Raw genomic sequence first — 27910 nt, 5'->3', positions numbered from 1 at the left:
AGAAGTAGGAAGTAGGGTAAAGAACAAAACTCAAATCCTCGAAAAAATCAAACTGAACTGACTATTGTCATAACCAACTCAAACCATTTGGAGTCGGTTCGATTTCTTACCCCCTACTTTTAGTTACCATTGAACTATGATTACGTTGACTAGTACGAGACGATGAAATAAACAACACTGCAATTACACAATTGTTGATAGAACTAATGCATTTGTATAGCCTATATTTATTTATCTTTTATTAAAATAATATTATGTACCATGCAATAAAATATTTAAAAAATATATTTTGTACTATTTGAATCATAAAGTGACCATATCTTATTATAAAATATTTATGAAGAAAAAAAAGGCAGATGAAAAGATGGAAGATTCTTTATATTTAATGCCTGGACCAAAATGTACATGGCTACCAAAAAAATAGGTCTAGGAAAGCAAAAATAATGTTCCATAATTTCATATAAGAGAAATATTAATTTCAAATTTCAAACCTTCTTTTTCTGAAAAAAAAAAAAGAAAAATCAAACCTTCTTTTTTACTACTTTTAGAGATTTTCCAAGTTCAATTATAACATCTGTTTTTTAAAAACCAGTACAATTATCACTTTGAAATATACAAACTTATTTTTTTGAAAATTTTCAGAAAAAATTTCACTCCATTTTTAGTGGGTCAATTACCAAAATAACACTCTTCTCATTTTGTGAAATTAAGTCAATGTTTTATTTTAATTAGAAACAATGGATTATTGAACAAAAATTTAAACAATTGTCCGTTGCTTTTGATTCTTTCAAGAGATACTATTGAAGTCGTGTCTACTACGTTTTGATGAAGTCGTCTCTTCAAGAGATGGTTTCACCTGAAATATGAAAAAAAAAATCATTTTTAAGAGATTAAATAATAAGTTTTTAAATAAGTATATATTAAAAACAAGTTTTTTTTTTGTTAAATTAATATTGGAAAGAAAAGTCTAAAAAATTACCCAAACATGCTGTTAATACTACATTTTTATTCTTAAAAACATAAAAGCTGCAGTAGTAATGAGTAAACTACTATTTTTTGACAAAGACATTAAAAAAAACAAACAAACAAAATAAGATAACAACAAAAGAAATAAAGATTTTTTTTTTTAAAGGAGCTTTTTACACCATCATTTAAAATGTCTTCCATTTTTGTTTGTTTCATGCAATCCTCCCATTGCTCCCCTACATCAACACACTACACCTCCTTACCTCCTTACTAGTATTATTTTTTAAAAAATAAAAAATCTATTTTTACGATGATCACTTCCAAATATTTATTTCGCTTTGAATTATTTCGTTTTGACTATATTAAAAATTTGACATCGAAACAAAAATTCATATATTAATTTTTATGTCTAAATTGTCAAGAAAATTATTTTTCATCTTTAATTTATTTATCTCTCCCATCTTCTTCTTCAAAAGGCAGAGCTCTCTAAACTCCTTCCACGAGCTAAAATCTCTCTCTCTCTCTCTCTCTCTCTCGCTTTTCTTCTTCTTCCACGCCAAAAAGTTCTTTAACAAAACTTCTTCTTCCAAAAGCTAAAGACTGTTCCAAAAGCTTTGTAGTTTTTCAATGGAGAAAACATTGAAACTCCGATTGTATCGCATATTCCAAGCCTCTTTCTTTTCTTGCCGTTCTAAAAGGAATTCCGACATCATTATAGACAATCCCATTTCCTCTCACTCTCCCCCTCGGAACCTCCGAAAAAACTTCCCCATAATCTCCTCAACAGCCGATGTCCAAAATCTCCCGAGACGCAAAATTTCCGAGAAATTCTCCCCATTTCTTGCGCCCCCCGCCTCCCCGATTTCCCCTCTCAAACCCGCCCCCCTCTCCCACCTCAGGGACTGTTTGTCTCGCGAGAAAACCAAAAAGAAAATCTCGAATTCCGGCGACGCGAAGAGAAAATTCAACACGACTCGCCCGGAGGACTTCGGCGGCGCGTGGTGGTACGGCGGCGACGACGACGAGACAGAGGACGAAACAGAGACTCTGTTTTCTTCCCGGAGCCTGACGTCGGACTCCTCCGCGTCGCGGCGTCGCCTCCGGGCGGAACGGCGGACCAATCGCCGGAGAAGTGAGAGACGTGGCGCGGGTTCATTGGACGGGAAATCGAGGGACAGCTTTTTCGCGGTGGTGAAGAATTCCAGGAATCCGTACAAGGATTTTAAGGCGTCAATGGCGGAGATGATAGTTGAAAAAGAGATATTTGAAGCGAAAGAACTGGAGCAGCTTTTGCAGTGCTTTATTTCTCTCAATTCTCGCCATTATCATACACTCATTTTTCAAGCTTATTCCGAGATTAAGGAAGCTCTGTTTTTCTTCTGATTTTAAACTTGAAATACCTACTTTACCTTCACAATTTCACTCTCTCTTTTGCTTTTGCCTTTGCCTTTGCCTTTACTTTTTTGGTCCATTACATTTACAGATTCACTTTACCGCATTCTTTTTAGGTGGATTTTCGGATAAAAGTTGGATCTTTTGGAAACTGGGTTTTGTTTTGTTTTTTTTTTTTTTTTTTTTTTTTTTTTACCTTTTCTTTTTTCAGTTTGTCAACAGCTTTTTTGACTTCGCAGTAATTTAAACACTTCCTCTGAAACTTTTAAAAAACATTCACGATATTGTCCAAAAGAAAATATTGCTCTTAAGGACTACTAGGTTTTTTTTCCGTTATAAAAAAAAACAAAAATAATCAACCACATCGTAGTTTAAATCTCCACCCTAAATGTCATGTACTAAAAATAATAGTAATAATAATTAGATGACAACTCAAACATAGAGTGAGGGTTAGGTTCACAACTCATAAGTTATGTTCGACCTACTGGTAAAAATTGGATATTTTTAAAAAACATTAAATATATACCTTTTGTTTGTTCTTCTCTCTTTTATTTATCAAACATTCAACGGTGATTAGTCGATAAACATCTTAGTATTCTTCGCTAAAATGAGTTTAAAGTTAATTCATAATTCCGGATCTCCAAAAGTTTTTTTTAAGTCATTGGGTATAACTCTTGCAATACAACAATTGCCATTGGGTTCATAATCTTAACTAAATGTTTGCAAATAAATAAATAAATGCTGAACAGTCCAATGTTTTTACTATTTAATAACAAAAGTTTTTTAAAGTCTGTGTTCATCAACCCACTATAGTTGATTAAGTTAGATAAATTTATAATTCGTATAATTTGTTTGGGTTCAAAAAATCTTCAACCTGAATCAACTTAATCCTGAATCCTGAGGTATGTGCACTGTCTGTGTTCTATGTGATTTGTCCCAAACCATGTAAGCTATCTCTTGTAAATTAGGAGTGGAAATTCGAATTCATGACATTTTGATCGGAGGTAAATATTTTAATAGTTGAGCTTAGCTCAACTTGACATAAATCCGTTTATTTTTATTAAGTAATATTTATACAAATTTTACTAGTTGAGACTAAAGAGAGAGTCAAATAAGGATAAGAATAGGATGTGAATCCAATAGAATATGAGCAAATAGGCCAAAAAAAGGTGCGTTTGTTTTGTAGTTGGAGAAGAGGTTGACAAAAGAAATTGACAAGTCAATCTCAATGGAGAAAGAGAAATTCAAATGGCACAATGGAATGTTGCCTTATTGCTCTCTCTACCTATGAAACAATGTGAGACCCAAAGTTCTTTCCTTTGTTCCCATGGACAAACACCAAAAACAATAATAATAATCCTTTTGAATGACTTAAGGATAAAGAAAAATAACTCATTGCATTTCAAAATGTTTAAACTGCAGTCGGGTATTTGAATTTTCACATGTTTATTTTGTTTCGATCTTCATATTTTTAGATACTTTTGATTTTAACTATCAATTTTTTATTGTTCAATTAGATAGATGTCCTACTTTATAAGTTAAACATGAATTTGTATTTATATATATCACATGTTTTGTATACTTGGTATGATCAAGTTCAAAAGAGAATAAGTAACCTATCAACTATATTTGATAAAATATGAAATTTTAACTGGGTCGCTAAAAATGAGATTTTTTGTCAAAATTCATTAATCAAAACATTACCATTTTAAATACAAAATAAAAATAAAATAAATATGAATGTGTGTGACTCGCAATATTGCTTAAACATTTCAATAGGTTACAAAGTTAATTGAATTGATTAGGTTGATTTTGATTCATTTTGTACAACAAATAGAATAGATGGATTTGAACTCACAAACACTCAATCATAGACAGATGTCCATTACTGCTAACCTGAGTTCATTGAACTAACATAACATATATTTTTAACTTTACACAAATAATTATTTTAGTCATTACTAAAATATTTTGCTGCAACATTTTTTTCTATTATTTGCCTTCGATGAATATGGTTTGTATACATATTTATATTAAGATGTTAATATACATATTTAAAAATACACCATCCATCTGTTAAAAGAAAATAAAAAAGTCAGAAATGACAAATTTTAAGTTAAAAAAAATTAAATATATATTTTAAATGTTCAAATGTCAAAATAAATATAAAAGTAGAATAGGATTTGAACTTGACTTTTTAAGGGAGAAGTTGAAGCATGTGGAGAGAGAGAAAAATAAAAAAGAATGTGTGTGGCTTTTGTGGCAGTCTCTTTTGGTAATCAATCTATTCCCAACACTTGCCGTCTTTATATTGGGCCTACCTTCTATTTAATACTCGAATTTTTTGGATTTTCGAGCCCAACTTTTTCCGGCTCTTGTCTCTTTCGATAAGGCAGATTTTATTGGGCTTTTAATTCTGAAGAACATTTAAAAAAAAAAACGAGGACGTGGGCCTGGCCTTTTCTCACTTAATTGGGTCGGCCCATATTCAGCGTCTTCGACTGTGACAAATTTTAGGTACTCCCGCAGTCTGACGTGGCGGATTTCAATTTGCTGGATTCGGAAACATCCAGTGGAACTGTCACTGTCCCTTAGATAGGGGCTGATGGAAATAAAGCCTTCCTTCCCGAATCAGCTGTCTTATGTCATTTTCAATACTTTTTAAATCATCACAAATAATTGGTATGGAAATATTATTTGCTATAAACTTTTTAGAATAAAAAATCTTTTCATTGGGTTGATATTATTTACTAAAATTGTCTTGAATACCGTACAAATCATGTAAATGATAATTACAAGTATGCTGTTTTCTTATTTCTAATTAATTATAAATATATTAATTAGAAAATGTGAAAATATTGTTTTTAACTAAAATATTAATTTATTTTATTGATGGTATATATTTTTTATTATGACCATTATTTAATATTAACAACTAATAAATAATTAAATTTAAATACATCATTAAAAATTATATTTATTAGAATAATCATATAAAATTTTATTAAATTTATTGTTTTAATATTTAATAATAATGAATAATTTTAACTAGCAAAATATTTGGCTCCTCCGATAAACTACAATGAGTTGTTGTATAAAAATTTGTAATATTATATAATAAAATCACATTAACTAGGAAAAAAATATTATTATTTTTCATTAGGAGATACATTATTAGTAATATAAATTTTAAAAAATAGTTGTAAAATTTTAATACAACTAATAAAAAAGTTAAGGGTCTAGCTAGTAGACAAGAGAGAAATGGTAAGAGATTGATTAGGTCCTAAAATATAAATGATATCGTCCTTTTGATGGGTAGTTATTACAAATTTGAGGTGGGTCCCACTATCATTCATGTCGGTTTGATAAATAAAATGAAATTCTTGCTCCATGATTCTCATTCTCTTTTAAGTAAATTGGACTTCGAAGAATATTAATTCGAGAATTATAAGAAAAAAAATATATATTCGATATATGGATTGCTTATTACAATCTAACCTTGCCATCTTATTGAAAATTGTTTCATTTGATGTCTAAACTATTATAATTTTTATATTAATCCGTGGGCTTTTAAAAAAATTATTTTTGCTTGTACTAGTATTCCGTCTCTAATAAATGCATGGTTACGAGTATGTAAAATAATAAGCTAACATGAACATGTATTGAAGCTACGAAAATTAGTTACGATGATTATAACGTGACCGAGCATAGCTTAACAGTATAGATATTTTAATAATTACTTAGAGTTTGGAGGTTCAATCCCTCAACTTTATATTTAATGTACTAAAAATTAACTTTTACGTGGATATATGGTAATATCTCATTAATAATAACCAACCTATTTAAAAATAATAATAATAATAATAATAAAGCAAAAATAATAGCAAAAATAAAATAAGTTGAAGGACTAAAATAAATATTTTGAAACTTCCCATGCCAGAAAACTTACCTAAGATGGGGACCAAAATCACAGTGAGATTTAAATCTTTAGTAAACCATAAGTTTAAAATATTTTTATGACCCTTCATCTTTTTTAATTTATTTTTCTCTCAATGAAATTTGGTCTAATTCGTGTTTTCTTTTTCCTATAAATGCTATATTTAGAAATTTGAAACGTTATTCTTTCCCAATTTAAAAAAATGAAATCACATTTTCACTAAGATAATATAGTCGATAAGGACAATACGGACAATATTAGTAAATCCCTTAAATTTTACCTAGTTAGACTCTTAAAAAGTACAAAATACCAGATCTCAAAAATCATTTGTTATTGAAAAAATTCGAAAATCTCATTTATCCGAGTTTTCTTCTTTTTCTGTTGTTCTGTTTCCATCCATTACTTCGTCTCTGGTCGTCGTCTACATTATTCTTCATCGTCGGAACAATTCGTTTAGCTTCTCTTTCGTCTCCGGCTGCTCGTCCATTGTTTTCGTCCGTTTATCCCGAGGTTTCTTTTTTGTCGCCTGCCGCCAGTCGACCATTCGAGTCCTCCGTTTATCCCGACAATTGTCTAGTCGCCAATCAAAAGGTTTGTCGATTATTTGCTTTGTTTGTTAATTGTAGAGGGATATAATCGTATATATTTTATAGCCAGATATAGGTTATATCTCCATATAAGTGTATGTTATAATGGTTATAGTTTATATTACTATTGTTAAGTGTATGTTGCTTAATTTTATAGTCGGATATAGTTTATATTTCTATATAACTGAAAAGGTAGCCGGATATAGTTTATATATATATATTATATATATATTTCCATATAAGTGTATGTTATAATGACTATATTATTGGAATTTGGTCAAGAAATTGTAATAAAATGAAAAAATAATTGTAATAAATTTCATTATTTAGTAGAATATATTAAGGAGTAAATTTGGGGATTATGATAATAATTGAATATTTTGTAATAAATTTCATTCTTTATATATTAAGGAGTAAGTTAGGGGATTACGAGAATGATTGATTTAAGTCCCACAATAATTTAATATTTTCAAAATCAAATTTGGAATATTAATATTTTACGTTTAAATAAAAGACGAATTATAATAAATATAAATGTCATAAATAAGGGTAAATTTGACATTTGAAAAAGATTTTGAATCCAAAAATGTAAAATTGGTAAACATTGAACATTTATGAAAATAAATTTTCAAAATAATTTATCTAAGACATTTGGCATGTTATAGATTTTGGGATCATACCTGGGCCTCCCCTTGTGGATAGCCCAACTATGGCCTAGCCATAAATTTATTAAAACGCGAAGAGATGCAGTCTCTGCAAATTCTCTTGCTTTATTTTCGTTTCATATCTGCTGGATGATGAGAGAGATTCGAAAGTTGATGGAGATGATATGGTTGTGGGTTGTTCTGCTGTTTTTAAGTGGAGCTGATACGATGTCTACTACACTTCTTTAATTTTATTTCTTTTCTTTGTCATAAAAGAAAAAAAAAACTGAGCATAAATTTAAAAGATGACAAATATAAACAATTGGTTGGACCATAGATTCGGTATAATTTCTTTGACTAAAATTTAGTAATATATTTGGATTGGTTCGATTCATTCCAAACTTTTTTTTAAGAGAATCTTTGAACCTACCAAACCTATATAATTTTCATTTACTTGAACCAAATCCAATTCAAACCGTATTTTTTTCAGATTGTTGGGTTTTTGAACGTGGATCAGATTTAGTATGACTTTTCAAATTTAGAAAAAATTATAATAATATACATAGAGAGAGAGGTAAGAATTCGAACTTAACATATTAGAAAAATTATAATAATTCGAACTTACGATATTTTAATCAAAATATATATATATATTAACCAATAATTCAAACATATTTTTAGATGCTTGTTTCTTATCCAACATAATTTTACCTTATGCAAATCAGTCATATTGATAGCTGGTTAAATGAGAAGTTAGATATACATTTAATCAAATTTAGTGTATTAATATAATTTCAATAGTCAAAGTGAATATAGCGTAATTTATATATATCTTCAACCATGAGGTTGTGAGTTCGATCCCCTACCCCTACGTGTTCTACTGAAAAAATATGCCTTTTAAATTTGTCAAGATCTTGAACTTTTAAGTATATCCCAAACATTAGAATTCGTTTATATTTAATCATTTTTAAAGTCGTTCACTTTAAATATTATATTTAATAAGTTTATGACCGTTTGGTTGGAGGTTTAAAATATGTAGTCTATGATTAAGATGTATGAGATTAAGTTGTCTGGGAATAAGATATTGGGAAATCAAAGATAACTGTGTTTGGTCGCGTAGGGAAATATTAATTAAGAATTTTATAGGAATAAATGATTAATATTCTTATTGTTGAAGGGAAGGGTGTTAGATTTGTTTTAAAATTAACCAAAATCAACTTTCATCCATTAATTTACCTTACATAACTTTAAATAAATAATCGGTAGTTAATTTGTTTTTATTAAGTTAAATTATTTAAAAAATAATTCTAAACATTCTCTTCCTTCTTTCAAAGAAAAGAGGCTTCATCTCTTCAACTTTATAGTTCTAAAATTTTATTTTAATATCTTTAAGGGACAGAGTAAATTTGTTACTCGACCTTTTTAAGGGTAGAAAATAAATTTAAGTTTTTGTCGAAATTAAAAGAAAAAAAAAAGATAAACGAAAAAACTATGGTAACACAGCCCAAGGAAAAAATAAATTGTAGAAAAAAACGAGAAAAAAAAAGAACGCACAAACCAAAATATCAAAGAGCGAAAAAAGGAAAAGAGAAGGCAAATAAAGAGAGAGGTAATTTTAGGGGAGGGATGGAGGATTTTTTTGGAGAGAGAATGGTTAAAGAGAAAACAATAACGATGCCTCCCTTAATGATACCAAAAAAAGAGTTTTCGGCATATCATTTCAAATCTCCAACAAAACATGAGCTTTATATGTCAAAGTCCATTCCCCGTCTTAAACCCTCCAACCAAACGGTCCCTTATGCTATTTGTTATAGGTAAAACCTTACCCGTCATATGGTCACCCTCGAAGGCCACATATGTCATGGGCTCCGCCTAATCACAAATAAGTACGAGGTATAAGGGCTTGCGTAGTCGACCCATGTGTATAATAGCTCATGTTAAAATCTTTGAACGAGAAAATGTATTGAATGCCAATTGGTAGCGGAAAACTGACTACGTCGCGACTATTTGATAACACTTTAACTGATGGTACGACCTAGAGGCAAAAATATACGTCATCGAATATCTTCAACCAATTGAAAGAAGACGAAAGCCCTTTTGTTTATGCAAGAATTGCACAACGTCAATCTATCTCGAACTCGATCCTTGTTCTGACCCGAAATGTTAATGGAAGACCTGCACAAGATGGCAAAATCTCCGACGCTGAAGTCAGTAAGCAGCTTGGACTCAATATTAGGTTCGAGGAGAAATTGGTGAAACGAAGCCCTCTATTTATAGGTTTAGATTCCGACGGGCGGTTACCTTGGTCGGATTTGAAGTCGGATGTGTCGGGTTCGAGTAGATCGGACTCGGACACACTCCTGGAAATAACATGTTGGTTCATTAACAGGAAATGACAATATTCTCATCTCGGAAGGTTCCAAGATGGAGCTCCATAAGTTTGTTCCTCGAATCCTCCGTCGGAGGCGAATCTTCACCCTCCACGTGGGGATAGGATCTTTCATCTCCAAACACCTTTTATTGTATACGCTAACCTTTAGCACAATTCTCATGCTCTCCTATTCATTTTACTATGATCAAAGTACTGATTTAGACATTAAAAGATGGTATTAAGACGAGCGCCACGCTAACGTTGAATCTGATTGATAGCAGGTAACTCCCATAACAACAGTATTTGAGTCACACAATATCTCGCCAACTCAACTCGACCGCATAAACACCATTAAACACCTAAACGTGAAAGGCTGCGTGGCATTAAGTTGATAGACCAAGCTAATATTTAAGTCCTAACAAATTTACACCAAGATTATATTGTAATCTAAAAAGGTCACAATGACGTGCCACCCAAATAAATGGCAATCGGAGGTGTGTGATTTTTGACCATAAGTGTTTATTTTATTTTATTTTTAATTTTTAAGTTTCGAATAAAGTAAACAAATAAAGTGGTGGTCTAGGTTTCGCCCGCCCTCAAGAGATAGCTGATGGGATGTTACAACAAGGACAAGTGTCACACAATTTCTTCCAATTGTTCTATGCTCTACCTCATTTATGGCCTTTAAAAAAAGTGAAATACTGAATTTTTTTTCAACCCATTATTTCAATATTTATAATAATTATTATTATTTTGACGAATATTTTAATATTATTTAAAAATATGAACATTTCAGTCTTTTTTTTTTTTTATATATAACATGTAGTGTGGGGATTCAAACTCACAATAGGTGTATTGCACTGAGTCTAAATTTTAAGAATTTTATAATTCAAGACGTTACTTCACGTGGTATAAATTATGCCTAATTCTTGAGTCAAATGTAAAACAACCATAATATTATTTTATGCTGTACCAACGTGATCATAATTTATTTAATGACCATATTCCATTCATGTGATATCAACGATAAAGATTCAATCAAATCTATTATGTCATTTAAGCAAAAGCGAAGCAAATAATAAAAGAGGAAAGATAATCGTTGTCACAACTCAATGTAAATAAAATTCGTGTTTCTTAATTTGGTCCCTCTAAATTGTTAGAACTGAATTTTTATTTGAATAAAAATTTTCCTAACCTTAAGAAACTTCACTGATATATCCTTAGTATCCATTGTTTTTAGTTTAACAATTACGAGCAGAAGATCAGATCAACGGCTTCTAAAGTAGTAATAGTTTAATAGATGTTTTACTTAAGGATTAAATTATCCACATTTTCTAAGGAGTTATATGTTCAATTAATCACTATCATAATATATGATGCAAATTGAGATATTAACTACATGAATACTATTTTAATTTCTATGCTTTGAATTTTAGTTATTTTAGTCTTTATAATTTTAAAATATTCAGTTTTTTAATACAATAAATAGAGGTGGGATATTTGAATTCATAATCTTTCCTAATTAAATTTATATTGACAATAATTTTTAGAGTATATAAATTAAAATAAATCAAAATAGAAAGCATGCCGACTAAAACCAGCCTTTTTAAAAGAACCGCGCTAAAATAAATGTACAAATATAATATAAAATAGGAACGAAATACAACTAAATTAAATCGGAACTAAAATTATTATTAAATCTTTAAAAACGATCACATTGTTTTTGTTGGGCTGTAAAGGTAGATACAGGCGGGGCCCACCAAAAATCATAGTGGGCCCAGTCGGCAGGATGCAAGATCATGCGTGACGTTGGCAATATCATACAGGTGTCAGCACACGGGTCTCCTGTGTGAAAACCGCTGCCCAAAACGACAAAACAAGACGCCGTCGGGAGACGGAACACGGATTATGCCGTTGGGCCCCACTTTAGAGGAAGAAAAAAACAAATTTTATAATTTTAAAATAACAAGAAAGCGAGAGAGAGAGAGGCTCTGCTTTTTGCGACACGGAGAGGAGGGGACCTGGGACCCTTGTTTTAGCTATTGCCCTTTTCCATGTCTTTGGAAATGGTTTTTGTGGGACCCACTGATCTTGACATGTGGCACAATGAAAATTTGGATGCGCATTATTTAGTGGGTCTGGGTTGGGCACCACGTCATCTATACCGTCGTCTTTAAGAAATCCTGGTTGGTTATTAGTGGTAATTAGTATTTTTTTACCCTAAAAATTGTTAGATTGAATTTTTTACCCATTTTTAAATTTATAGTTTTTCTGACTCTTTTTTTTTTTACTTTCATTACAAAAATACCCTCACATCTCTCTTTCATCAATCTTCTTAGACAAACTCTCTCTTTTTCCAATTATCTTCTCCTTCAAATAAAATTCGTCAAAGTTTAGAAATTCATAAGAGACAAATTATTAAGAAATTAATGGTTAATCTTCTTGATTTATTATATATGGAAATAAAAAATAAATGAGTGGTCGATCTTAACTTGATTTATTATATATATGGATTATAAATGTCATTTGTATTCAATCCCGCTGCAATAACAAAAAATCTCTGTATTCAATCGAGATTGTATGAATGGTGTGCCAATTTTGATTGAAATCCATATAGGAATCTCAAATCTAATTTTTTTAAGCACTGATTTCGCATTATTCTAATGGTCATTGGAACCTAATTGACATGACAATAGAGCTTCTGATGAAAGCGCATCCTCAAACATTTAAAAAATTCAACTGTCTTGAAGGGAGTTTCGCAATTTGAGGGTTTGCAATGACGTCAAAATTGAAATTGAAGTCATTGAGGTCATCCATTAGCTCCCAAGTGTTGACGATGGAATATGACAACGATGCAAGAAATACCGATTTGTCAATACCTAAGATCCTAAACACAATTCTTTTATGTTCGGTTGAATTCAATCATAATCCTGTCGGAATTTTAGCTCCCAAGTTTTATTTTCAGTTAAATCCCATGTGGAACGACGCATAGATATCAAAATTTGTAGCGAGATTTTTTCAATATGAAAATTGAAGGGAGAAAGAAGATCGAGATTGAAAGAGTTGAGGAGATGTAGAGATTATTTTTTAGCATGATGGTGTTCAAGTCTTTTTACAAGGGACAAAAGTAAAAAAAAAAAAAAAGGTAACACGTCCAAGGGTCAGAAAAAAATTAAAAAAAGGATAAAAAATCCAATCACAAAAATTTGTAGGATTCAAAAATACCAATTACTCGTCATTAAGTTTATGTTGCGATGTCGTTTTAATGTAGTCGTAATCACTTTTTTTTAATACAAGAGTCGTAATCACTTTTGTTTCATTTATTTTTACATGTAACATAAATATCGTTTTTTTTATATAATGTGTTGGCATTTTAATTTCCACATAAATATCATTGGGTGCAAGTCTTTATATAGGTAAAATAGTGTATTATTTCTTATTTTATGCTGTTTATTTTATATCGTGAATTATAAACTATGGTTCTAACAAATTGCACACAATGTGTATTATATATTTTCTTAATAATATATATATATATATATATATATATATATATTTTAGTATTTCTTAATAATATTTTATTGATTATTATAGTCAAGCAAGTTTTTTTTAGTAAAATAGTGAAGTAAGTTGTTCCTGTTTATTTGCTCATTATAACATTGATAAACTAACATAATTTCCCCTATCTAATTGCATTAAAAAATAAAAATATATTCAAAGGGGGATCAGAAATAAAAAATAATTTTAAAGATAAAACTTTTGTTCTTTTTCTAAAAGCCACCACTGAACAGCGAAAACGGATAAGGCGGAGGCGGACTCAGCTCCTCTCCGGCCACCAGTTCCGCCAAGCAACTATCGTGCCCGCCGCCAAGCCCTTGCACCGATATGATACTCTCCGGCGGCGATAGCGCCACGTAATCGCTCAAACAGCCGCCGGAGTCCGATGTCAGCGGACTGGAAACGGCGGCGCCGCCGTGCGGCTCTTGCGTAATCCGCGCCTGACTCCCCGTGCTCCACCACAAGGTCGTCTCCGGCGAATCGGCGAAAACACCGGTCTCCAGCGATGAATTATCCCTTACGGCGGCGTCATCGGCCTTCTCGATTTTGACCGGACTCGCCGGCGGGATCCCAAGGCGCCGCCGCTTCGGCGCCAACTGCTGCCGAATACGGCGGTTCTGCAGGATCATCCTCGGAAGAATCTCAGGATTCTCAATAATCTTGTAGAGAAACGCCATCATCTGCTGCGGCCGTTTCTCCGTGGCCTCGATTCGCTTGTTCATCGATTCAACTTCAATTTCCAAAGCCCTCTGTTCCTCCTTCAGCTTCGCAATCTCCATCGCCAATTCCTCGTCGTCTTCACATTTCACTTGAAAATACGAATTCCGATTGTGTCTTCTCCTCGAAATGTTCTTCAGTAAATGCTTCTGACCTCGGAGAAACCAGTGGCTCGCAAATTCCCATTTATCTGGGTCCACCTTCTTGAATCCCTGCCGAAAAAAATTCAAATTGCAAAATCGAAATCAAATTTGAGCTATTCAAATACGAATTATTCACAAATTACAAGAATCGATTGAAATTGGACTTACATAAGTGTTGAGTTGACGAACGAAACTGGAGAAGTTGTTGTGTTTGAAGTAAGAGGGAAGAATTCGGCGTGAGAGTTCCAGAGGATCGGCGACGATGAAACTGTTGTTGGCGTTTCCCCAGGCGATTAAATCGTCTGTCGTCGGATCGTTGACCATCTGAAAAGTCTTCATCACGAACGGCGCAACGGTGTCGTTTTGGTTGTTCGCCTCCATCCCATACAGAGAAAAAAAAAAGAAGCTTATCTCTCTCTCCCTCTCTTAAATTGAGGCTTGTGGTGTGGGAAAAGGCGTCTAGTGCTGAAAGAGGTGAGGCAGCACCGTTATATATAGTGGGGAGGCGCGTACAATAACATTGATTTACGTGGCGAATATCCAGCCGTTCGTTTTCTTGATTGGTTTGGAGATTTTCACCTCCCGGACTTCATCTTGATTGTCGTTTTGTACACGTCGTGATTTCAAAAGACTGGATAAGATATTTCAGTGCCTAACACTCCCACGCGCCAAATGGAGCGTACATCTTACGAGCTTTTAAAAAAATTCACAGATTACTTTCGGCTAAGGCTGAAATTAATATGAGTCAAGTTACATAATTCTATTATTGGTTAGGTAGACTTTTAAAATGTTCAACTAGAAAATTGTGATTCTTTTTTTCGTAAAGGAAAATTGTGGTTCTTATACAAGCTAAAATAATTTTTTGTATTTTATAATTTATAGGTTGTTGTCCATTTTAATATTTGTATCAAAATAATGTCTTACACATCCACATCTATAATTATTTTATTCAAACAATATATTTATAAAATAATGTATAAAAACCGAAATACATTTTGTTTTATTTTATATGTTTCTATTGCAAAATATTCAAAAATATAATTTTCGTTATGTGAAGTTTTACCATTCACTCAATTATGGTTCTTGGAGAATCTATTAATGTAATAAACCACTGAAAAATCTTTCAATGTCAAATAAGTGCATAGCTAAAAAAGTTAGGCAAATAACAACTTATGATATATTTTGACTTTGTTTTATTTTTGGACCCGTACTTTTAAACTGTATATTGTGATAAATATATTATTATTACACGTAAATGAAAGAGATATTATCTGCCATGAGAATTGAAAAGGAAAGCTATCAATCTTCTCCTCATACGTCTACAATGGCGAGAAATCGCATAATTAGTAAAGAAAAAAAAAGGGTTTTACATGGGAGCTATATTTGCTCTGATACCATATTACACGTAAATGAGAGAGAAAATTTTACTAATGGATAAATCTCTCCTACAGAATAATCTCTCGTAACGAATGTGATATAGAGTTATCACATATAAATACATTAGTTTGTCTAATCAACTAACTAACATGAAAAAGTGACTTTAGTTAATAACAAATTAAATATTAGTTTGTCTAATCAACTAACTAACATGAAAAAGTGACTTTAGTTGATAGCAAATTAAAGTTAACTAACTGTAATAATTATTAAATGGTGTTCTGTACTTTAAAAAATGCCTATTTTGATTTATATTTACAAATTATTAACAAAATTTCATACATGTTTGAAATACTTTGACATAATTTTATTACTACTTTTTAATAAATTTTAAGATTAAAGTGTCGTAACAGATGATTTGAGGGTTAAAAGAACAAAAATTGAAAATATAAGTTTTAAGTTAAGGGTATGGAAACCACGCTCCATAAGTCGCGTGGGGAACGTGACGCCATTAAAATAAATAAAGAGACAAGAGAAAGAGGGGCCAAAGGCAAACAGTGTCTTAGATTCGGTCGCTCATTAGCTGATTTTGCTCCCTACCTTTACTTTAGGATACGCCGCTGTGCTGCCCGAAAAAGATGTCCACGTGGTTCTTACGAAATAACGCCACGTTTGGAGCCTTCCCTTTTTGGGAATTTAATTTATTATATATATATATTTTATATTGGCGGGTAGTGTTTGGGATAAGGGAACAAATTTGTGTGCTCCTGATCTCTTATTCTATCCTTCCTTCCATTTAACATAAAGTTTTTAAACCTCCCTTTTTTTCTCCAAGTTAAATTACCAATCTACACTATGTGGTTTTATACTTTGAATCTAAAATATTTTTAATATCCCATTAAAATGCTAGTTTCAAAATATTATTTTATTGCATCTATTTTAAATTTTGGTTAATTTTAGAACCTATAATTTTTTAATGTTCTTTTTGGTTCTTGTATTTTTATTAAAACTTATATTTACTTCATATACTTTTAAATTGGTATAAATTTAGTCTCTAAACTTTGTTACGTTAGAGTTTAATCCATTCGAGGGTGTTTATTAAATTGTAAGAATTGAATCAATTGGTGGATCCTACCTCAAACTTCAAATCACCACTCATGAGTGTAATCTTATTCATGTCAAATAACCTCGTTGATCTCTTCAAATTTCCCATGGAGCGAATCTTACACTTTTATAATTAATTGTTTACGATTTTAGTTTTTGTTTATACTATTAATTCGTATTCTAATAAGAATTTAGAAAACTTTTATTAGTTGATGTGATTTTATTGTAAAACATTACAATTTTATATTAAAATTTTCATTTATTTAATTTTACTTTGTTATTATGAGTTAATATCAATAAATTTTTAAAAAATAAAATCCAATAGAATTTAATACTTTTTCATATTAATTTGTTTCAATCAAAAATTATTTTAATATAATTGATGTAATTTTATTCTAACTATTTATTATTTACTAATATCAAAAAATTGTTATAATAAAAATTATTTATTATCAATAAAATATAATAAAATAAATTAAAATGTATTGTTCCTTTTAATAAAGATTAAAAATGATTATTAGTTTAATTAAAAATATTAATATAATATATTTATAACTACTTAAAAATAAGAAAGTGTACATTAGTAATTATGATATTTATTATTTAAACAATTTTAACAGATAACATCAAAATATCTCATTTGGATTTAAAAATTTTTAGTAAGCAACTCATTCCGATTGATTTTTATTACGGGTAACGAAACCGCACTTAAAACATATTCCGTCCTATCCATAATGCAACCATCATATTTTTTAGTGCCAAATGTTGCCATATTATTGGTAAACAATATTTATTTTATTATTTTCCAATTGGGTTTCGCCCGATTTCTGAGAAGGCGCGCAGCGAGCTTAGTTTTCGATGACTTACGGCGGGAGGGAATTTGATAATGGCTATGGAATCGCCATTCCTCAACGAGACGACGCTCATTTCTGGACTGCGATTCTCACTTTTAGGGTAAAAGTCAGGCTTAAAGAGCCAGATGATCTCCATTCCATGGCAGCCGAGGAAAACCTTCTCGACTTCCCATTTTCCAACTGTATGTTTCTTCTCTTCCTCGGGTATCTAATTTTCTCTCGTTTACCGTGAATTTTGGAGTAAAATTTGGATGAAGTATCGCAAATTTGTTATTCTGCAAGATACTTTTTATCTATTTTCCTCTGTCATCGCTAGACTCCTGGATAGTTCTAGGTTTTTGATAATTCTACTTGTAAACTAGGATCAATAGAAATTTTATTGGGAAAACCAAGTTTGACACTGTTTCATAGAGAAGGCCGCCCTCTACTGGATAGCATATTCTCCTTAGGAAAATGGTTATATGTATAAACCAACCCAACCCGTAAATTTGAATCCTAATAAACTCAAGCAAGTCCATAATTTGGGTTCTTTAAACACCCCTAGCTTATGGTGCATCGTGGAGTTAATTTGAATGAATTACTGTCAATCGAGTAACACCTACCCCGAGGTCGCTTGTTAAAATGTTTGGGTGAGTTTAATAAAGAAAATCCTGTATGACTCTTGGAGTTTGGGGCAGGTGGAAACTTTGTGAAAAAAGAATGAAGTTCTGCCAATTTGTTATCCTGCCAGATTTTTATCTATCCGCTTCTGCCATTATCAGACTTTTGGATAGTTTTAAACTTTTGATAACTATACTTTGAAACTAGGATTGATGAAAATGAAAATCTTCTCGGGAAAATGAAATTTGACATTGTTATACAGAGAAGTTACCTTTGCCTGGTCCGTCGATAGTAGCATTTCTCTTACCAGTTACTCTTTCGTACTTATTTGTTTCCATTTTTTATATTCAGTGGCGAGAATATATATAAAAGATTGAAGGTACCTTATTCTATTAACTTCAGTTTTTGATATAGTGGTAGTTTTATATGGTCATAGAGGGTCGTGCTAGAACTATTATGATATCATCTTCTCTCTAATTAGTATTAAATGTTCATATATTTGGTTTTTAATATCAAATTAATATTCGAGCTCACACACGGGAGGGGAGTACTGAGAATATATATACAAGATTAAATTTATCCTATACTATTCAATTTTTGGTATAATGGTAGTTTCGCATACCGTGGAAGCTCTTCTAAAAAATGCTAGTCTAACTTGTATTATAGTTGACAATAATCATTTTCACACACAACAGAAACTGAGTTGATATATTTCGGTTCTTTGGTGGTTTATAGTTATGTTGGCAAGCAAATTAGTTCCAGTTCTTAGGAGTCTCTAGGGAAAAAAAAATGAAGTTGGTGATGTGGATGCTTACATATTTAGGCAGATTTTGAAGATCTCTCGACAAATTATTGGTATTTGAGTCATGTACTTTGTGCTAGGAAAAGAATGGTGGAAGCTAATTTCTCTAAATAGTGATGGAAGCTCATTTCTCTAAATAGTGTATTTTATATATTCCTAGAAAAGTCTCTTCATCTTAGACGTTTTAAGTTTTTAGCACATGCTTGGGTCCCAAAGAGCGGACAATTTGTTGATATTTCTGATTGGTTGTCTTGTGTTTCTAATACGTTGTTTAATAGTAAGAAAAGAACCAAAATTCCTCAAAAGAAGATTTGTGTTAAAATGCGTTTAGTAGTGGGATAGGCCACAATGAGAGGAATTATTGGGATAGCCATCTCATTGTGGCTCCCCATAACAGTTAGATGTAGGATCCCAAAAAGTCTCTCTTACTTTCTACTGTAGCCTATTTCTAAAAATTGATAAATATAATTAATTCATTAGCACATTGAATTATTTCTTGTAAACAGGGTGTAGAGCCGTTGTATTTCCCTAGTTTAGAGCTGCAGCCTGCAAGTGCCATTACCACCATCAACATTTGCCATGTGATCCTTTTGAAAAAGATGAAGAAAAGAGGAAAGAGGAAGATGAATATCAATACTGAAGAGGACGAGGCCCGCAAGCCCGACAAGTACAATTGTCGAATGCCGAGCTAAGTATCCTCTTTTTATGTGGTGATTGAGAATGAGAATATCTTGGTTGTCATATCTAAGTTTCACTTGAAATTTGAAATTCTTTCTACGTAATTCGATTGCAGGCCATTATCATACGTGTTCTGTATACCGAAGAACTTGTTCAATTATGAAGTACGGAATGGCAATATGCAGAGCAGGAGTATAAGTTTTCTCAAATCAATTTGCTGCAAATTGGTAAGCTTCTGTTAACTTTGATTTAGACCTATGAGCATTAGTTCGCTTCGTTATTGTGCCTTATCGATATTTGAAAATCCAAAAGAATTGAGAACAGAGAAGCAAGTACGTAGTTGCAAGTATTTTACGAGTTTTTAGATTATCAAGTGGTGTAGAGTCAAGTCTAACCCTACTTTTGAAGCATGAAAGAATCGAGATATGGATATAATCTAATAGAAACGGTTTAAATCATTTCAACAATTTGGAATTTAAATGATTTCATCAGATTATCCAGATCCAAAGAACTGAAAAATGGACTATGTACGAAGGCCCATCCCTGTTGTCATGTATGGTAAGCTATAAAATAAAGCAAGAGTATTCTGATACTGAAGCATCAAATAAGATCCAAAATTGAGTTTGTGCGATCCTATGCCAATGGATAACCTTTCAGATTCTAATATCTCTCTCTCTCTCCTCCTCCCTCCCTTTATAAGGTAAATAAGGATGAGTTTTTTAACTGTTGAATCAGAAATTTTTTTTTCTCTCTCTCTCTCGGGACTATGGTGGCAAATTCGATCATCATGTGTTGGCCTAGTGGTCAATAAGGGCCAATAGAAATAGTCAAGAGGTTAGAAGGAATAGGTTCAAACCATGGTGACCATCTACCTGAGATTTAATATTTTATGAGTTATTTTGACAACCACATATAGCAGGGTCAAGCAGTTGTCTCGTCAAATTAGTCTAGGTGCACGGAATCTTGTCTACACTCACGGATATATAAGGGGAAAAAATACTATCGTGGCAAATTCTCTTGAGAATGACCCACTTCAATTATTGAGTGGGAGTATCTGATCCTCCATAATGAGTAGATAGGAAGATCAGAACCTTTTGATGTGGAAAAGTTTTGTCACGGTCCACAATCCCAAAAGCAGCAAATAACCATAGTTTTGGTCTTTATTCTTCAACTTTCGAAATTATATCTTTATTTTCCCTCTTTTGATTTGTATGCAAATTGTGGAAGAATGAAGATATTGATATTATATCCTAGAATGACAACATGATTCTAATTATTGATACTAAACAAATATGAACTTAGCCAGATTCCACTTTTTGGCATAACAGATAGAGTTGGCCTTTTTGTATGGTTGCTTTCACAAAGGACAAGCAAAGAAGAATCAAAATATCGCCACTTGAATTGCATTATAACTACTTCTGGCCTCACACACTACTTGAGGATAAATCTCTTAATACTGATCATATTTATATTGCGATTAGAAAATCTTTTGCTCTTTTAAATACTTTTGAGCTTCCATATTTCTTGCACTTGCAGATATGGCCTCTGAGGGCTGCCTTAGCGTTGCAGTTTCCACGTCTCCGAAACATGGCAATAGAGATGCTGAGACTGTGAGGTCCAGTTCACCGAAAGGGCAGTGCTTGTGCTCACCCACGATGCATCAAGGCTCGTTTAGGTGTCGGCTTCATCGTTCAACGTCTTCAGCGTGGATGAAACGATCAAAATCAATGCCTGCCAACAACCCTGTGGCTGCTCTTTCTCCCAAAAAATCTCTTGAATCTTCCTAAAGGCATATGCAAGAAGCAAAATACATGTAACAATCCTTAAACTTATATCCTTCTAATTCCCTAAACTTTGTGAAGAAAAGAAAGCTTTGATATATATATATATATATATATATATATATCTCAACATTGAATGCAACGGTATATATATAATATGTGCGTATGTTATTGTTTGTTGAAAGTAAATTCACTTGATAATTATTCATTCTTGCTGCGGATTTGGCATATAGATTTTTCCTATGATCTTCTTGAATACAATAGGTTAATCTTCTTCTTTTCATATTTATCTATTTATTTGATCTAGTCAACATGAACTTGATCGACGATTAGAAGAACCTCTTTTATTGTGTTTGTTTATTTGATCTAGTTCGTCAACACGATCACGAACTTGATCGACGATTGGAAGGAACTCTTTTATTGTGTTTGTAAATCCGAAAAAGAGCTCGTTTTTGCAGACTTCTTGTTTTAGGAAGGCATGGATTTCCAGCCAAGCATTGGTTGCATAAACAGTTCAATTTTTCTTGTCTCTCTACCAACCTTGACCTTGTAATCTTTCACAATTTCAGCTTCCATATGAGAGAGAGAGAGGGAGGGAGGGGTCTTTTTCTGGACATATTGAAGTGGTTGAGATTAGCTATGGATTGAGAAGAAAAGAATGGCAAAATTCCATGGCCTACCCTTAGAAGAATAAGAGTGGGAATGGTATTTGGTGGTAATATTATTTGTGTGTCTCTGTTACTTGTCAACCTCATTATCTTCAATTATTGCAGCTCTTTCTTTACACTTGTTCAAACCCAATATTCGTGTCTATCATTTTGTCCTGTGTTTTTATTTTTATTTATTTATTTTTATTTTTATTTCAGAATATATTTTGATCGCCATGATGGCCACCTAGTAATTCCTATGTGTTTATCAGCACCAAATGTTGTAAGGTCTGTCGGTTGTCTCGTGAGATTGGTTGAGGTACATGTAAGTTGACCGATATGTTTTAATCGATTGTTATGTTCAAGTTGACAATTTTATCTTGTCTGTAATTATATCTTCGATCTCAATTTTATTTTATTTTATATTGAATTTAGACCTCAAACTTATCTCTCTAACGAACCATAACAAAAAAAGAAAAACACGAACAACATGATGTTTGTGTTGAAGAGACTCCAAGTTCATTGAAACAAATAGGTCTCTCTCCCTTTCAATATAAATAAATACATATGTTTGGAAAATTGATGAGTGATTCCTATTAACATGTCATTTTCTGTTGGTTTGGAATTTCATTTTATGAAAGTTGTTTCTTTTGTTATGTTATTTTCTCATCACGTTTATCCTAAAGATATGTTTAGTTAATGATATTATCATGTTTTGTATAGAATCATGATTCAATTTTCATTGACAATTTTAATTTAAAAGATATATAACTATAAAATTTATGGATTAGACTCATAATTTAATCTATCGAAGAAATCTTATGAACGTATTCCTCTTATAGTATAATGTTTTTTCCTTTTAGAATGTGGTTTAAAAAAATATTTCTTATATAAGTGTGTATAAGCAAAGACAGTTGATAATGATGAGTCAAATATGAGTTTATAGCTGTGATTAATAGAAGATTGATACTTGTTTTCTAGATATATTTTTATTTTTTTAATATACATGAATCAAAAAATTAAAGTTTTATATGATCTAAACTCTAAAGCAAAATATTTTATAGTCAAACCCTCCATAATTTGTGTCCAAAGAAAAGGAATTGGGTGGATGAGCTTTGTTTGAACCTCTAAATTGAAAAATGTCCCAACCTTTTTACAATATTCAAGACCTAGATTCTTTATTCGAATTTTATACTTTGCACTTTATTATTTTTTCAAACAATTTCCTAAATATTTTAGGTACAGGTTCACATTATTTCCTCTTCCAACTAATCTAGTAGTCATTTAAGAGTGTGTTTGGTTCGTAAGTTCGAACAGTTAAGCATGTGTTTGGCTCTGCACGAAATAGTTTGTTAGATATGAATTTGTTAAATCTATATTTGATTTGGTAGAAAATAAATTTGTGAAACAAGTGTTTGAATACTACTTGGTTAAAACTGAGTTTACAATATTCTATCTCCTACGGCTAGGAGGGATACTTTGGGGGAAGGTTTGAGCTTTTGACATTTTAAATTTAAAATTATTAAAGGTATGTCGAGTTTAGAAAACTATACCACGTCATATCACTATTTATATGAGAATATAAGAGGTACGAGGATTTAAACCTTTAATATAATAAAGTATTATATGTCTTAGCTGTCCAACTATAGCCACATTGGCAATACTTCAGATCGTGGATCACTATTAAAATGTAAATTTCAATTTCCTTCTTCATTAAAAACATTTCACGTCATTAATTACATAATTGAAAATATATATAATTCAAAATTCAAAGACATTATTTAATTTTTAAAAGTTTAGAGATGATATATATACAATAGTAAAAAAGTATACTGACGAAAATTTTAAATATACGACTAGATTCATTGAAATATAAATCATATTCATCCAACTGTTTCTAAAATAAAACAAACATTTTAGTCGTTTTCTCGTCCATTTGTAAAGTCAATATTGTTGAAAGTTATTAGCCGCAAATAAGACAAGAAAATTAAAGTCATTAAAATAATTAAATAAAGAAATATTAAAAAATACATTTTTCTTAGTACAATAATTATGTGACCAAAATGCAACTTACATTGAATAAAAAATTAATTACCTTAAATGCTTCAGTAACATGATTTTAGTCGATTTATTTTAAATTGATAACAATTTAATCTTTAATACGTAACAATTTAATTTCTCTTAACTTAAATTTTGCAACAATTTGATTCGTATCATTAAAATCTCATAAAAATTAAACATCGATTTTATAATATAATGATCAAATCTTTACAATTTATAAATCTATTTGATCCTTAATTTATGAATCCACGCGTATGAGAAATATTATCAAATCGTTTAAAAGAAGTTCTATGGCAAAAAAATGTTGTTACTAATTAAAAAATACAAAATCTAAGTCATTACAATTTTTTATTTCAACAAAATTACGTGACCAAATATAATTTTTAACCACAACTAAAATTCAGAAACGGAACTTCTACGCCTTCGCAAATGGCCCGCGCCTTCTTTACCTTCTTCAGTCGCTTTCGGGTGCGTGTCCGAGTCAATGAGCCGCCCGCCGAGTCAAAATCGCGTTCTTGACTCGTCCATTTCCCCCCTCTTTCCCCGAATAACCTACCAATTTTGTCCCTCTCCTTCATATAAAGCCCCAATTCCTCCGTTCTCCAATCTCCAATCTCCAAATTCAACTTCAGTTTCGGCTTCTCTGTTGTTTTGAATCCTATTCGCAATCGATAGAAGAGAAACATTTTCTAAATTTTCAGAGATCGTTCGCCTAGATTCAGTCGGAAAAGAAAATATGAGTTCGATGAAGCTATTCGCCGTTCCGATCGCCGGATTACTCATGTTCTTGACTCTTCTGCAACTAGCCTACGGGCACTCGCACGATATTTCGCCGGCGCCGGCGGGTCCTTCGAACGACGGTGAGTAATTTCCGACGGTCTCTGTCGTTGATTTTTCTTTGTTGCTGAGTTTGATCGGCGAATAACAGAAACCCTAATTCTTGCGTTGTTTTTGTTGTTGTTGTTGCAGGCGCTGCAATTGACCAAGGGATTGCTTACGTTCTTCTTCTGGTGGCCCTCGTCGTTACTTACATCGTCCATTGATAATTTTTATGGAGTTATCAGATATGTAAGAGATTGAAGATTTATAATTTGCCATTTTTTGTAGTTTTTTCTCCATTTAGCGGTGAAGAAATTGCGGTGGAAATTTGGAATATATTTATTCTTTTTACTTATAATTATAATTTTATTGGTTGATTCTGATACTTTGGAGTCGAGGAATTAAAATGGATGGAATAAGGGACGAATTAAAATAATAATAATAATGATAATAATTGTTGAACTATTTTAGTCTCGGATTTTTTAAAATTATAATTTCTAAATTTCGTATAAAAACCATTTGGGGTTTCTCTCTTCTTTCCAATAGTTTGATTGTGGGTCTCAAATAAATACTTTTTTCAGTACATTTATAGAACAGAGAGAGAGAGAGAGAGAGAGAGAGAGAGAGAGAGAGAGAGAGAGAGAGAGAGATAAAGAAATAATCAATTTAGCCATAATTTTATTTGATAAATTTGAATAATATTAGTTTTTATTTTTATTTTCTTGTAATATTAGTTGAAAGTTTGAAAGGTAACTTATAAACCTAACAGCCCGCACACAACTATAAATAGATAAATTAATGGTCAAACCGAACCTATACCAACTAGATAATGCATCTATCTTTAACGGAAGAGTTATAAATTCGAATCTACATTCTTATTTATTGGACTAAAAAAAATTAGATAAAGCAATTGTTACCCTTCAAAAGATAACATTTCAAATGTTGATCACTTATTATTAGACTAAAAAAAAGGGATGTGGCTTCCCTATTTTGAGCTATGAAAAAAAAAAGAACCAAGAATCAAACTAGAGCCTCATATATAATTATTTATTAGGATGTATTGTATTAATATCCTAGTTAATTGGGAGTTAGTTGGCGGTGGTTACAATGTATAGTTTTATTCTTCTGTACTTAATTCTTGTATATATATTGGCTACGTGTAAATCAATAAGCAAATTCAAGTTTATTTACTCTCAGTCTCAATATTATTTATGGTCCGCTAAACTAATTATATGTATGCTAAACTATTCTCCGAGGGTGGTTAAAAAATGAAATACAACAAATATCAAAATAGAAAATTGAATATCGATCTCTATAAAATTAGTAAGATGTTTTAACTGCTAAATTAAACTGCAAATATATATTTATTATCTTATATTAAAATTAGGTGTAAAAATATCCCTTCACAGAAATAACTTAAAAAATAAATTTCAATCGTTTATTATAAATGGGTAGGAATAATTTAACTAATATAGTTTAGAATAATTGCTCGAACTCTTCAAACTATTATAGTTTAGAATAGTTGCTTGAGATTTAAAGTGATATAATTTCAATTGTTTGTCATCAATTAAAATAGTTTAGAATTGTTGCCCGAGATTTCAAGTGTTATAAATGGTTAGTGTGTTCTTAACTTAAAAATAAATTTCAAGATCAAATTACTTGCTCAATCCAGTTACATTTTGATTTTCAATTAATAAATTAAGATTAAGAACCATATTTCAATAAATTTGCTTATTTTTCAAGAAAAAAATCCAAACAAACTAATTTAACTGTGATACATTAATTTCAAATTATACTAGATGAGAAAATGAATAGACACACATTTACAGAGTAACTTCAAGATCCAAACTATTTGATGAACCCCCAAAGAGAGGCCGAAACACATGAAGATCCACATACTTTTTACAAATCAAAGCCTTCCCATGATTCTGCTCAATCCCACTATCTTCTTGCCGTACAACTTCCAAGAAGGTAAAAATTCAGAGAGAGAGACGAGTAGAAAATCTATCCAGCCGAACAATTACACATCACAACGCGATCTCTGTTGCCCGAATTTGCTACACGGAACGGTTTTCAAAGTTTACTTGCCTGATTTTCCACGGAGTTTGACGCCTAAAACCTTCTCCAGCTTCGCCAGAACGGCCTGATTCGGCACGGCCTTGCCGTTCTCGTACTCCTGCACCACCTGAGTGCGCTCGTTGATCTGCTTCGCAACCTCCGCCTGGCTCATCTTCTTCTCCAGCCGCGCCTTCTGAATCGCCAGCCTCACCTCCGCCGATACGCGATCCAGAGCCGCCGCCTCCGTGCCTTCGTCCAGCTTCCTCGCATTCACCGCCGCCGCCGCCGCTTTCTTGTTCGATCCGGCGTCGAACTTCTTCACGGTCTGGACCTGCGCGCCGGATCTGATCGCCTGGTTCACGGCCTTCGGATCGCGGAGATCCTGCGCCCTTGGCTTCGCCTTGTGGAGCACCATTGGCTCCCAATCTTGAGTAATTGCTCCCGGGAATCGACTCGGCATTGTAGAGAACTCGAGAAATTATAAAAGATAAGCAAACGGATATCGATTGAGAAACGGAATGGATTACGCCGGACGATGAAGAGATTCCGATCAGGGAAGTCGCCTGAGCATCCAACGGAAGATGAATTATATATATATAGCGAAGAGGTAATGTTCTCTGGAAAGTTCTTTGTTTTCGCGCCTCTGCTGCTTCTTGTTGTTTCTCGAACGTTCTTGAATATATCAACTCAAAGACGATGACGTGGCACCTCATTTCATTTCATTTTCTTCTTGTCGAGGCTCTTTTTAATTTTAAGTGAAATATGGAGATTTGAGATTAGGTAAGAGAAAAATTATACTACTGTTGTGTGTCCTTAT

At 32.0% G+C, this 27910-nt stretch overlaps 3 protein-coding genes and 3 long non-coding RNA genes across 6 annotated transcripts; 4 read left to right on the top strand and 2 right to left on the bottom strand.

Annotated features, from left to right (window-relative positions):
• Positions 1-1428: 1428 nt before the first annotated feature.
• LOC148209948 (uncharacterized) lies at positions 1429-2410 on the top strand. The gene has a single exon (XM_088127160.1). It carries the CDS (start codon positions 1594-1596, stop codon positions 2347-2349), a length of 756 nt encoding a protein of 251 aa, XP_087983286.1. The 5' UTR covers positions 1429-1593; the 3' UTR covers positions 2350-2410.
• An 11219-nt stretch (positions 2411-13629) lies between these two features.
• On the bottom strand, positions 13630-14797 carry LOC148209947 (heat stress transcription factor C-1-like). Its single transcript, XM_088127156.1, has 2 exons — positions 14484-14797; positions 13630-14384 (listed from the first exon to the last, which is right to left on the bottom strand). Exons 1-2 carry the CDS (start codon positions 14694-14696, stop codon positions 13668-13670), a joined length of 930 nt encoding a protein of 309 aa, XP_087983282.1. The 5' UTR covers positions 14697-14797; the 3' UTR covers positions 13630-13667.
• Positions 14798-17575: 2778 nt separating this feature from the next.
• LOC111024244 (uncharacterized) lies at positions 17576-21265 on the top strand. Its single transcript, XR_015793068.1, has 3 exons — positions 17576-17829; positions 19556-19954; positions 21056-21265. It is a non-coding gene; the product is annotated as an uncharacterized LOC111024244 (long non-coding RNA).
• An 812-nt stretch (positions 21266-22077) lies between these two features.
• On the top strand, positions 22078-22528 carry LOC148209946 (uncharacterized). Its single transcript, XR_015793069.1, has 2 exons — positions 22078-22223; positions 22375-22528. It is a non-coding gene; the product is annotated as an uncharacterized LOC148209946 (long non-coding RNA).
• A 1871-nt stretch (positions 22529-24399) lies between these two features.
• Positions 24400-25418, top strand: LOC111024237 (uncharacterized). Its single transcript, XR_002603291.2, has 2 exons — positions 24400-25076; positions 25186-25418. It is a non-coding gene; the product is annotated as an uncharacterized LOC111024237 (long non-coding RNA).
• Positions 25419-26733: 1315 nt separating this feature from the next.
• On the bottom strand, positions 26734-27782 carry MBF1C (multiprotein bridging factor 1C). Its single transcript, XM_088127293.1, has one exon. It carries the CDS (start codon positions 27551-27553, stop codon positions 27116-27118), a length of 438 nt encoding a protein of 145 aa, XP_087983419.1. The 5' UTR covers positions 27554-27782; the 3' UTR covers positions 26734-27115.
• Positions 27783-27910: the final 128 nt, after the last annotated feature.

The sequence above is a fragment of the Momordica charantia genome, assembly GCF_013281855.1.
Source record: "Momordica charantia cultivar OHB3-1 chromosome 8 unlocalized genomic scaffold, Mcharantia_2.0 BLBB01000008.1, whole genome shotgun sequence".
Lineage (NCBI taxonomy): Eukaryota > Viridiplantae > Streptophyta > Magnoliopsida > Cucurbitales > Cucurbitaceae > Momordica > Momordica charantia.
The sequence above is the reverse complement of the archived record's forward strand: the minus strand, read 5'-3'. Positions and strand labels throughout refer to the sequence as shown.